This window comes from Pseudopipra pipra, chromosome 5, assembly GCF_036250125.1.
Source record: "Pseudopipra pipra isolate bDixPip1 chromosome 5, bDixPip1.hap1, whole genome shotgun sequence".
NCBI classification, from domain to species: domain Eukaryota; kingdom Metazoa; phylum Chordata; class Aves; order Passeriformes; family Pipridae; genus Pseudopipra; species Pseudopipra pipra.
Genome location: NC_087553.1, coordinates 42,165,333 through 42,178,867, shown reverse-complemented (window position 1 = coordinate 42,178,867; position 13,535 = coordinate 42,165,333). Strand labels below are relative to the sequence as shown.

The following is a 13,535-nucleotide window of genomic DNA, read 5'->3' as shown; positions in this document are numbered from 1 at the left end:
CAAGTCACGAGCTGGCGCACTGCCCTCCATTTAGACTTGGACTGTAGGCAGCCAAGTGACCAGCAGCTGTGGCTGTGAATAGCAGGAGGGCGTTAGTCCAAGAACAACAAGAAGAAAAGTTTCTTCAGCTATATCTAGAGGTTTTCTTGGCTCTTCCAGACATGTCTTCCCATTTCAAAGGGAGCTGGAAGGTGGAAGATTCCCTAATGCAGCTGCCCCTTTTGAATCCTGTCCACAGGGATCCCCCAGTTACAGATTCTGTTTGGGGACATGTTGCTCATCTGTGACTGCAGTAGATAGGAGTTTCTTTGCTTGAAGGTGTAGAATGAAATTTGCAGCTGCAAGGAGAGAGCTTGTTGTTTCTGTGCTCTCTTTATTTCAGCACGACAACTGAAGTGACCTGTAAACAATTGTCTGCTTCCTGCAAATGGCTTGTACATGAGATTTCCTGCTAATGGCTGCACAAGGGCCGTTTTTATCTTAAAGCATGCCAAAGTGCTTGAATGAACGTGGTTTACAGATTTTAAAGGGGTTGACAGATGTCAACAGAGGCTTCAGATTCCTGAACAGCCCTTCACGTACTGGGCATGATTCTCACTCCCCATCTATTTCTACGCTACAGCCTGAAGACATGTTCTGTCATAGGCAACCTCAACCACATACTCTAAAACCCCCAAACAAACAAAAAATCTGAAACTAATTCTCTGGGAAATAGCACAAAGTCAAACATTAACTTTAGTGCTGGAATGTGCATTGCAGAGGTCACACTTTAAGTGAGGACATGTATAAAGCTTTATGCTCCATGTACTAAGTGAAATTGTCAGAGGTCAGGCTAGAAAAAAGTCCATAAAAGCCCTGCCTTTGGTAGCTGAAGGGCATCACTGTCTCTGCAGCCACACTTCTAGCATGCTGAACACAGGGAAGTGATTTTCACTAGTCTGTCATAGAAGGTTAATGTTGTGGTACATGCTCATGATCTATTTAAAGGCATTTCTGCAGCAGCCTGTGAGATCGTCACCCCGGCATCTCACATCTTCTTTCTGCTGTCAGTCTGGTGGAATTTCCTGGCTTTTGAAGTGGATTTTCCTGCTTGTGGTCAAGGAAGATGGCAGCAAGGACCTGGGAGAGAGCGTGAGCCAAACCCCATACCGACCACAGAGCTTCCCTCACCATTTGTCATAGAAATATTTAAAAAGCTTTCTAGCCATGGCTGTGAGAAAAATAAAGACTTGCTCAGCACTAGTACCTTTAGGTTGTGTATCTCAGAGAGAAGTATTGACACCTGGGACTCAGCACCCACCATGGGTCTGATACCTCTCATCATCTTTATCTTCTTATCTGTTGAGAGGAAGGATAATGTCCCTGGGAGGTGTGGGAGCAGTGATCTTAGGGGTGACATGGCATTAAGAATTACTAGCTGCGCACAGGAACACCTCCAGTCCCCTCTCAGTGATTCCTGATGCGGTTTCTCTGCTGGCAGCATCCCTGGTGGGCTGGACATAAGTGCTTTCCTGAAACAAAACCTAAACTGCAGATGTTGGCCAGCTGCATGCAGCTGGACCAAAGCTCTGCTCATCTTGGCAGAGGAAAAAAAAGCAAGTCTGCATAAAGGCAATGACCGTGATGAAATGGAAATGATCAGTCCCCCCATGCAGCACCCCAGCTTCTAGCAGCAGGCGCAGACATGAGCAGTTATTAATGCTAAATAACTGAGGCTCAATGAGAGGCATGTAAAACTCAAGTGTCTTCAAGAAGGAACTGCAAGATGATTAATGCTCCAGTAGCTGCTTAATTACGAATGCACGTCAGTCACCAGATGATATCTAGGCTGAATTTGAGGTCCGAATTTTTTTGTATGAAATATGATCCGAATATCATAAGCATGACAATGAGGGACATGTGTGTTGATAGCTCACTGGGGTAAAAAAACCCTACTAAGTCTAATGGTTTGGAAATACAAAGTCTAAGAGACCATGTTTTGTTTTTAGTGCATTTGGTGAGACATTTTTGAGTGTTTTAAAACTAATTTTTTTTTAATTTTTTGTGAAGGAGGTATTTGAAGAGAGATAGGAGATGATACAGCTTTGTCTGGTTACCTGAGCAGACAAAACCTGCAAACATAACTATGCCTTGGGAGAGCCTCTTTGTGCTCTCAAATAGTTCTGATGAGTTGCTTGCTTTTGTAATGTTTTGCAGAGTGAGGCGCTGAGGCTGTTTGTATTATTACAGTAATACTACTAGATTAATGTGTCTGCATAGTTTGTATATTGTAATCATGACTTAAATATAGCTCCTTGCCAGGCAGAATGAGGCAGCAGGTGGGAGGCTTGCAGTACAGCCGAGGGGGTGACCAGGGAGATGCATCCAGCTCTGTGGCACCTTCCAGAGCTTTCAGCAAAGACCAAAACCCATGCCAGGGCTGCTTTGCAAGCACAAAAGTTAGTTCCACTTAAATGGGAGCTAAGGGTGACAGGGCTACAACAGCTTATGTTGGGGCTTGGGCAGGAAGCATCTTGCAGCAGGCAAGCACCATGAAGCATTCATTAGAGTTGCTTTGCTCAAGAGTTGGTAATGAGAGTTCTGAAAAGTCTCCAAGGTCTGAAAGACAAGGCATACCCTAGTGCAGCATGGCCGGAGCACTGCAGTACCGCAGGGCAGGGATGCCAGTGGGCCTTGCAGTGGGGAGTTCTGCAGTGGGGTGGCTGTCTGCATGCCAGGGGTTGGTCTGTCAATGGGTTACTTTAGTTAATACTGTTAATTATTGTGTGCATTTATGAGTTGTGCTGTTGCTGAGGTCAGGAGGGGTTTTCCTGTGACTTTTTGGAATGCTTGATGGAGCCTGGTGCTTTTGTGTGTGTGGAAGTGAAGGTGAAGAACTTTGTTCCGTGTGGGTGTGTACCCAGCATCATTGTGTGTCACATGGTAATGTATCTCCCCACAGGTTCCTTCAGGTGAGGCACTAGCCTATAAGTGGTTACACATATCTTCTCCAGGGTAATATGGTGCATTACTGCAGTGCTATGTAAGTCATTATTTGTGATACTGTACTGTGTGCAAAGAGGTAACCTTGATGAGTTATTTCTGGTTATGATTTGGGTGATGTCAATAGTTCAGCTTCATCCGCCTTGACTTAACTTTCTAAACAGCTATAATCTTATCTCATTTTGCTTTCCATGGTGCATGGATTTAATCTCTTGTCAGAAGAAAATAAAGATTTATTGAAAGGTTAGATTTACATCTTCAAGACTGGTACAAACAAAACCTAATTTGACACTTAATGCAGTAATTCTGGAGGATAGTGTAAATGAGGGCATAACTGAAATAATTTTTAACATGAAAATCTTTAGATAAAACTTTACTCAGAGTTTATTGATTTAAATGCAGTCACTTTAACTGCTTTCTTGCTTTGGTCTTGTGTTTAAATCTTGGGCAAAGGGTCTGAGTGGGCTTTTTCCACTTGATGTGATTTCACTCTGTTCAAGGTGCAGTATAAATGGATGGGATTCCTTCTGAGCCAGCCCCTGGCCAGAAAAGCAGTGAGTATGACTCAAAGCTGCTAAAAGGATGAAGAAGGTGTTAACTCATCCAGGGTTTAAATGGGCCTGTTCCTGGCACAAAATAGCCTGGCAATTTGACATCAGCCACCCCACAGAACAGAAAAGGACAATGTCATTGTCCATTACAGCTGATACCAATTCAATTTTGAATTTAAATGTGCCAGCAAAATAGAATAAAGATAGGCACCCTTCTGTTGCCTGCTGCACTCGTCTCTGTATCTATGGAGTTCAGAGTCTACTGCTTTATAACTTGGTACCTTCTTGTATTGGGTATTTGTTTCTTTGACTATAGTGCAGCAATTTTCCATGCCATTCTTTGTAGCCCTAGGGAAATCACACATGTGAACTCAATACATTTTGCAATAGCAGTGGGTAATGGGTAGTCTATGTTAGTCAGTAGTGCTTGGACAGTTGTGATTTTGCCATACACAGCTACTCAGGCTGCCTGAATATTTTGCCAATGTTTGTTGGGGGGTTTTGATGGTTGCTGGGGTTTTTTTAAATCCATGGCTCTCTCTTATCAGAAAATGGAAATCACAACATTTGTTGATCTGATTTCTTATTCATTGCCATCTCCTCAGCCTGCCAGTATGGCATTACACATTACTAGTAAAAGAAGAATTAGAAAGTGCAGGAGCAGAATGACCTGAAAGACTAGAAGGAGAACTGCTATTGAAGTCACTTCTGGACTGACTGTGGTCAGCTGGCATGAGTGGAACATGCATCTCCCCTTTTTCTCCTCCAGCAGGAGGCCAGAGGCTCAGCCTGTTGGAACCAAAATGTTCTTCATCTTTGCCAAGATTCAAATAGCCAGAAATTTTAAATCTTTTTTCATAAAGCTGGAGTCCCCCTATACCCCAGTTTACCACCTTACTCAGAGCTTGTACATCTCTATCAGCTTTCAGAGATCATGCTTCAATTTTGTTTTCTAATACACAAGTTTGAAGGAAGCCACTGTTGTCCACTGGAAATCCTGACAGCATCAAAAACCTAATTCAGTTTCTCTTATTTTATCTCTTGTCCCTTGTTCATTGTTTCTTATATTTCTATTCATATATTCCTGTTTCTAAAATCTTTCTAATTCCTGTTGCTATGGTAAAAGCCTGCCTAAAAAAGAAGAATTATAGCAGCAAGATACACTGACCTACAAAATAATCAGAACATAGTTGTTCCATATAGAGCTTTGCTTTCGAAGTAACTGCTGGAAAATCTTTAGTTGGAAAGGGAGATGGCCAAAGTATAGGGACCACGTACATGGATCTTAGTAAAAACTCCAGCTTATGGACAAAATTGCTGCTTTTGATCAGTGAATTTGTACAATTGGTTTCCCATACGAGGAGTTTTCGATGATTGCAATATTAACAGTAGTTGACACCCAAAAAGGTGGTATTGAGTTTTTGTTTCTGTTGTTAACCTTCCAGCTCCAGTGTGGTTTCCCTCTCCATGTGGAAGAATGTCATTGATACAGTGTTGTATTACAGTGGCTCATCCTTGCTGGAGGCATGGTTTCTCTTCCAACAAACTGATTGGAAATGAAGTGAAAACCAAACCTGAATTTTTTGGTTCCCCTCCCAGACTATAAAAATGGATGGTCTCATTAATGATTAACACAGCAGCTGGTAGCTCAAAGGAGATCTGGAAGAAAATACTGCAGTGTCTCTCTCCTCCAGTAAATATGTTGGCGTAACAGTTTTCTGTGCTCGTATTACCTTATTTCGGTATACACATTTGAATCCCAGCAGGGTGGATCTCTGCCTTCATACCTGTTTTAAGATCAGTAAGGATGCATTACATCCTAGTTGCATCAGACCATTTTTGGCAATGTTATTACTACTTACTGGTTGGCAGTTCCATATGATGTTAGCATGATTTCTAGAACACTCTTCTATTTCAAACTGTGGTGTGGGCATCTAAGATTTCTACCATATTCTAGCCCACCAGCATGGTTACATCATTAAGACTCAAGTAAAAGTTGACAACAGTTTTGCATTTACTTGGACATTACTTCTGGTTGGTTTACTATCAATAGGTCCTTGTTATAGTATTAAACTGTTTAAAATATATACATACATTATTGCCACAAAATGTGTATTCCCATGTTTACTGAACAGCTGACAAAACTGTAATGAACCCTAAAAATCTGCAGGAATGTTTCTAGACTGAGTGTTCTCAAAATGAGATTAACTGCTTAGCACTCAGGAAATAAAAGTGCTAATAACAAAAACAAAACCCCAAAATAAAACCCGTACCACATAGTAATTGTGCATTTGGTCAACAGTGGTAAGAAATCTGGAGGCTTTTCCCTGTTGGTCCAGCAGAGAACTGTGAGCATATATTCTCTTCTAAATTATCTGAGTTTTTTAATGTTAAAAAATATACCGTGGTCTCTGGGACCTTGTGCAAATTTTCAAGTAGTTATCTCCAAATATAATTACACTTTTTCCTCTGTATTTGCTATAAAATATTGGTGAATTAATGTATACTATATCAGTTCCCTCCCTGGCAGAGATGGGGCAGATATGGAAGCTCACTTGTGCAGAGTTACAGTGGATAATGGCTCCAGAGTTTATCACAGGGTTGTTTCCATGGTGTGCATGATGATACCAAGAAGCACGGTCCACCTGGCAGTCAGCAAGCTGATCCTAGCCCAAACAGTGCATCTTTATTCTCCCATTTATCAGGGCAGTATAAGGAGCTGCTACTCAAATGGTTGCACACCACCTCCTGCAAGGAGATCACTCCCAGCTGAATGTTGTGCTAATGCCAGAGGTCTGGAAGAAGATGGAAGGTGGAGCCGGTCTTCTGCTCACCTGAGCCCAGCGGAGTCCTGAGCCCCTGCCATAGCTATTTGTGAGACAGACAGCAAGTGGAGGATGCTGGGCATAAGCATGTGGTGGCAGAAGTGAGAGCTGCCACTGCTGCGTTCTACCACAGGACCTGAAATCCATATCCAGCTGGTGTAGCTGTGAGGCTGAAGTGTGCTGGAGCATTTGTAATTTTGGTTGGTAACTCTCAATTCTCATTTGCTTTCACTGACCTGACTGGTTCTGTGTTTCTTTCATTAGAGATCCGAGCTCAACTTGTTGAGCAGCAGAAATGCCTGGAGCAGCAGACTGAAATGAGAGTGCAACTTCTTCAGGATCTGCAGGATTTCTTCCGCAAGAAGTCAGAAATAGAGATGGAGTACTCCCGAAACCTGGAAAAACTGGCAGAGAGGTTCATGGCAAAAACAAGAAGTACAAAGGATCATCAGCAGTACAAGTAAGAGAGATTTGCTTCCCTGTCGCCCCCATGTTAGCTGTTGCTACAGTGCTGCACCACTCTTTGCTTCCACTGGTTTGGACTACTGCTGGGTTTGAGCCCAGGTTCAAAGGCCTGTTTAAAATTCCCACCCGTGTTTAGCAGTGTAGCAGTTCTCACTGCAGTCAAAGCTAGATGAGTGCCTAAATACTGTTGTTGATTTGGCCCTTTGCAGTTATTCATTATAATGCTTCTGACAAATGATTTCAGTTTGTTAAAAAGTAAGTTGCACATATATTATCTCTAACCTACCATATGGATTTTAAACCACCCAAAATACAGCCAATATCTAGAAGAGATGCAGAGCCCCAAAAGTGCTTGAAAGCTGTGTACTGATCTGTACTGGAGTTGATAAGATTTTAAAGTGTCTAAATGAAGGTCAGTCAACATTGCAACAAAAGAAGATGATTTTGGCCAAAAAAGGCATTAATAAAGAAAACTGTTTTGATTTGTTAATGCATGTGAACTTTGCTGCCTCTTGACCTCTGATTGATGGAAATTAGGATGGTGTGAATTTTATGCCTTGCTTATGATTTAATGTATCCCCTTTCATGGCATAGTATCTTTTGTGCATAACAGAAGTGGTCAGGTAGTATCTGGCTAAACCTGTATACAGTATGTTTTCTGAAGTATTTCAAGCATTACTTGCTGACATAGCTCAAGTCAGGAAAATAACCAGATGAGACTGATTACTGAATGCATTTGTCTGGCCCTGTTACGCTTAGGGGTATAAAACAATATTTTACTGTTTGTAAAATTGAAAAATAAGTACCTTTTTCCACTGTTCACTCAGTGCTGTGCTAGAGATAGAGCTGTTGTTTCAGGACAAAAGTCTTTTCTGAATACATCTGGCAAAGGAAAGGTTAATCCAGATACAGCTTGTACAGTTCAAAGAGCATTAACATGTATTTCTTAAAATTCATTTAAGTGACTCAATGATTCTCTGAAATAGCCAACAAGTGCATAAGTCACCACTTTCAGAGAGGGCCCTGGCTTCCGTTCTGCTTGTGGCAAAATCTTTTTTCCTGGTACATACGAACATCTTTACTTGTTCTTAAACATGTTAAATCCAGACTGGCATTTGTACACGGGGGTTATGACTGGAGTCCTGCCTTTGGCTTTGTTCTGCAATTCTCTGCTTTGAGAAGAGGTTACTGCAAAAATCACTTTAGCTGTTGGTCCCCAGAGCTGTTCCCACCATTCCCTCCAGAAGAATCAGGTCTGTGGAATTGGCTTTGGGACATGCAGAAGCAATAAGGACCAAGTAATATCAGCATGCTCCTTCGGGAGTGCTCATGTTGGCTGACCTGGCTGATAAAACCCTGAAGCTCCTTGCTGTGATTAACACTGTTAAGATGTCCATCTCAAATTGAGGATGTTTCCTTAACTCACTTCTGATTGATAGCAAAGAAAACACTAATGATTAAGAAAAGACTTCTGTCTGTTAATTATTCGTTGCTGCTTTGATTCTGAGGGTGAGAGCTAAAAGTAGACAATTAGATAGGAATTTAAGGACATATTTCTAATAGTGAGAATAGTTAATTATTAGAACAATTTACCAAGAGTTGAAGGAGTTTCAGTTCATCACCACCTTTTATCTTCATATGCTCGATAGTTTTGACTATAGGATAATCCCTATATAAGAAGGAAAAAAAAAGAGGAGCAAGTTTCTAGAGCAGTTAGTTGAAAGGCAAGCTTAATAATAAAATTTCAGGAAATCATAAGACATGTTACAAATAGTTTTTTGTTGTCCATGAAACAGTTGTTGAACTCCCTGTATTTTTATTCTCCTTTGTGTGAAAGAAATGAGAAGTCATCTGTGATTTCACTTTTCACTGTATGAAAGCTTGGAGTGGGCCTACATTGCAAAAAGTCTGTCACAGGAATTCAGAACTGGATCACTGTGGAAAAAGTCCAGTCCTGCTGTTTGTCTTGTAATTGACCCCTCTAGGGCTAGTGGTAGCAGTGTATTTATGAATGCTGATCACAGAATATGGATACTTGTGACATGTTCTTCTACTTTTACAGCAGTTATACAAATCCAGTGTAGGGAAACAGCTACACCTGCAGTTTTGCTCATGAAGGATTTGGGATGTGCTATCCAGTGCTTGTTTATTTCTAATGTCAAAAATTAATTACTGTTACTCTTTTGGCAGTGACCTTTATTGATTTTGAATATTTACATGGAGTTCATCTGTAAACAACTGTAAGCTTTGTGGCAAGATATTTTTATACTTTCGGGTGGCTTGCAGTGTTCTAAATTCTTATACTTTTTCTATGTTTTTGCATCCATGCCTCATGAGACTTGTAGAATGCATTTTAAAAGTAATCTGAGGCTTACCTAACCTGAGTTATTCCAAAAATTGATTGACTGTTCAGAAGCAGCTATTTTTACATAACAAGTTATGACTGTAAATGTCAGTGAGATGTTTGTATTAATAATGTAACTTTCTCATTTCTATACATAATGCATGTGTGTATCTCCTTTCTTAGGAAAGACCAGAACCTCTTGTCACCAGTGAATTGCTGGTACTTACTCCTGAACCAAGTGAGAAGAGAAAGCAAAGACCATGCAACGTTGAGCGATATCTACCTGAACAACGTGATCATGAGGTTCATGCAGATAAGTGAAGATTCCACCAGAATGTTCAAGAAGGTAATGTCTCTCCTGCAGTCCTCCATGCAGACTTGTAAGATGCGTGAGGGAGGCAAAAGTGTCCTAATAGGTAGCCTTTGAGGAGAAGATTCAGCACACATAGCATAAAATCTGTTTTAGCATACATATAAATTCTTCATGACTGTTCTCACGAACCAAATCCTTAGCACTAAAATGCCTGGGATCCTGCTGTATATGCTGGTGACCTTAAGAGCTGAATCACAAATATCCAAAAGGCAGGGAAAAAAGCCTGTCTTTCTCTCAAAAGCACACTTGCCTACCCATGCAGAAAGGAAACAGTTTTCACTTAGGACTCCCAAAATAGTAATGCTGTATTAATGAATTATTTGTAAAAACAGTATTTCATTGTGACTGAAACAGATTGAAGCCAGAGCAAGGGTTTGCCGTGTAGTGCTTTGACATAAAGATGGTAGCATATGCTGCAATTCTCCTAAGAGTGTTCCCTTTCCTTCCTAGTAGTAAATATGGACATACACTTTTGATAACATAACTACTTCTATTAGGTCATTAAAGCATTGTTTCTGTACATGTTTGTCCTTGTCCATGCCTGTTATATATTTTCATGGCACATACAATGTGTAAATCCCTCATGTGCTAAGCAAGCACTCTAGGCAACCTTAGCTCGAGATCTACATAATGTATTTGCAGTCATTGTTGTTATACTATTCAGAAAGAAAAAATAGATTATAAATGCAGATCCATTAGTCACGGTTGGATGCCGGTAAGCAAGTGTCATACAGAAGAGTTCAAAAAGAATAAAAGTTAAAAAACATAAAGTGTGTTACTAAATGATAGCAAAGGTATCATGTTAATGTTTTCAAAAGAGGGAACTGGTTGAAGTTTATAGTTTCTCAATCAGTAGTGGTCTGTTCATATAATATGTCATATGTTCATATAATACATATAACTATAATTCACTAACCACTAAACTTAGTAATGTGAAAGATTATTGTAGAAGTTGAACAGATAATGGGAAAAGTGATTTGAACGTATTGCAGTACTGTCTATGTAGAGAGATCTCAGAGTTGCAAACCAGTAGAGGTTTTTTTGATATTGAATCTGGAATAGTTTTTCAATCACTTATGTTCCTAGCTCAGAAATATCTTCTTCACTAGGTGTGCATTATTACATTAGCCTGTTTGCTTTCAGTGTAGTTCAGTTCTTTGTCACTGGAAATCCAGGAGCATGAGACTTCACATTCTGCTTCTCAGTGTTAACTGTTACTGGCTTTTTCCATCTTGCTGGTGGCGCATGTTTGTTCTCAAATGAAACTTTTCCATGAAGTGACCACAACATTTTCTAGAGGGATGTAGCTTGAATTCTGTCTTGAGATTGGCTCCGGCTTGAATTGTAGTAGTGAAAAAAATCAAACAATTTCCTCATTTCCTGGCCATGCTTACCACTAGAGTATTGTTTTGTTCCCTCTCCTATGTGGGATATAGCACAAGTCATAAGTCTGTAGCAACCCCTTTCTCTACTCCTGTAAAAGGTGTGTGCAGTACCCAATGATGGTCTCTATGAAATGTAGTGATAGGGTGTCTGTGCCCCTTAGTCTTTGTACCTTTTCCTTGTCTCGCTCTCTGTTCTTCCTCATTCTGGTTCTTCCTTTTGTGTGCATCTGTACCTCTGTCTCAACATTTGGATTCCTTTGGGGAAATGGTCTCTACTGGTTCTAGCTTACATGTTCTGATGAGACAGGATATGTTGTATTCAGATACCTGATTGTACAGGGCTTTGCTGTCTAGTCTGGCCTACTTAACATGTAGATAGTCATTATTTTTGTTCTCCCAGGAGCTATTTGTCATTCTTTTTTTCCAGGGGTCAGGAACTGGCATCTGTTTAAATGTACTAAATGTAGGACAAAGATAGGATCTAGTTCAGGGATTTTTTAGCATTTCTATGAAGACATTATGTCAGGTCTCGTACTTTCAGATAGGTACTTAAGCTCTTCTTCATTTTAGTTGCTGGCATATAAAAGCAGTACATATTGCTGTTCATGCCTGGCCTTCATGCTGCACATAGAATTACAAAAATAAAGTAGCAGAGTTCAAACCTTGCATGCTTGTGTGTTTCTTCAGGCAGATGGGGTAGCTGGCCTCATGGGGACAATTAAAGAATAAAGTAATAAGGAAAAATGTCAAGCAGAAGGGAAAAGTATTATGCAGAACATTTCGTGCAGTGATTCTGGTTACCCCAGCATTAATAATCAACTGTATAAACACATACCCACAAAATCCTTGAGCAGATTTGTATATTTATAATTTATAAACATGTATTTTCTTTGGACAGAAATCTAAATGAGCCAAGATGAACATATCTTCCAATCTTTGCAGTTAAAGATGTTGGAGAAGCCAAGCGCAATAAATATTTTAGTTCCATAATCTGCCTATTAACAAGGAATATGACTACCTGCTACCTCTATTTGATATTATAAAGATTGTGGCATACAGAGAGATTTTTTACTTCATTTTCTTAAACATTTGAATGTTTAAAGGATAACAGAGCTGTTTGTTGCTATCGACTGGCAAATCTGGGACAAAATTTTGCTACGAGTTGGTTCCGTCATTGTCATTGTCAGCTTATGAAAACTCCTCAAAAGAAGGGTTCTCACTTCGACTAGAGACCAGTAGCAGACTCATTTAAAAGCAATAGTCACAGAATATTTTCCCTAAATGATGTAACTGGGATTAGCATTATGCATACTAAATACAGACACTAAAGAGTTCCAGGAAGAACTGAACTGACTCTTAAATTTTAGTTAAAATAGACAAGGGAGTAAAGTTTGAGTGCCAAATTATGCTCTAACTGAAATGGATGGAAAAATTCTAGCAGACTTCAATGAAAATGTATTAATGTGGAATAAAAATTTAAGTTTCTCAGACATATAAATCTCAATAACATCAGTAGGACCACTGATGTGCAGAAAGTTGAGCACATACTGAAAGGGGGGTTTAGATGCACTTACTTGTCTGTTGCATGGCTGCAATCAGGGAAAAAAATACACTACTGTCTTTTAATGCCCTTGAACCAGATTAGTAGCATATATAATATTTTTAGCAGGAATTTGCATGTGCTCTAACGTTTTTATGTTCTTTGTTCTTTTGTTTAATAGGTGCTCACCCATTTCTCTAGGACATAGTGAATAAAGAAGCACCTCAGTGATTGATTGTCAGGTTTTAATAGCCTGATTAGAGTTATCAACTCAGCGCCAGGAAAATGAGTGCTGCATCTTACATTCTGTTGTTTGGCTACCCTGAGTACAGGCTCCTAGAGGAGCACGCCATTCAGACATGCTGAACTACTGCAGGGAATAGGTAGCATAAAAAAGAAATAGGAGAGTCATTAACCACTGAAAATAAATGCACTTCTTATCTGGTGCTCTAACACACTGTATATTACACACTAAAACCTGTATCGCTTGCCCCTCAAGTCAGTTTTTCTTTATCTTAAATGCTAATGTAAAATGTGTTGGTTCTTGAAAATTAATCCCTTTTATACTGCTGAGGTTAACCAAATTTCCTGATTTTTTTTGACTACAAAATCTTTCATCAGAAAAATGCAACAACTGACGTGTTATCTGTCACTACAGACACCCTCTGTAGGTTGGAGTCCACTGATGAACTGGTGAAAGGATGTTTCTTCTATGATTGCGTGACATTGCTAGGCTGTCTCTTTTCAACTTTTACTCTTTTTGCTGATCACCTCCCCCCTCTTTTTGCTTCCCATTTTAAAGCCTATTGTCCTTTTCTAAAGCATCTTCCTCTTTCTCTACAGTGATCTATTCTGTTCACTTTCAAATTAATAATTGATCACTGTGTTGCCCTGGAAAAGTCCATGTGTGCATGTTGGCCAGTAAATCCTGAGCAAACTGAGGGCTGGACCGCTTGTGTTTCAGTGCTGGACAAAGCTCTAAAGGAGCAAAGAGAAGAAACAGGCCCTACTAAATAGTGATCATTCACTAAATCCTCAACTCATCTGGTGTCTATTTGCATTAAGGTGTA

The 13,535-nt window shown here is 40.0% G+C and overlaps 1 protein-coding gene across 3 annotated transcripts in view; it reads left to right on the top strand.

Moving 5' to 3' along the window:
- SRGAP1 (SLIT-ROBO Rho GTPase activating protein 1) overlaps positions 1-13,535 on the top strand; it is a 139,295-nt gene that overhangs the window by 63,098 nt on the left and 62,662 nt on the right. For all 3 annotated transcript variants that reach the window (XM_064655789.1, XM_064655790.1, XM_064655791.1), the window contains exons 2-3: positions 6,623-6,818; positions 9,351-9,513. In XM_064655789.1, the coding sequence (XP_064511859.1) occupies positions 6,623-6,818; positions 9,351-9,513 (359 nt within the window). The remainder of the gene's footprint in view (positions 1-6,622; positions 6,819-9,350; positions 9,514-13,535) is intronic.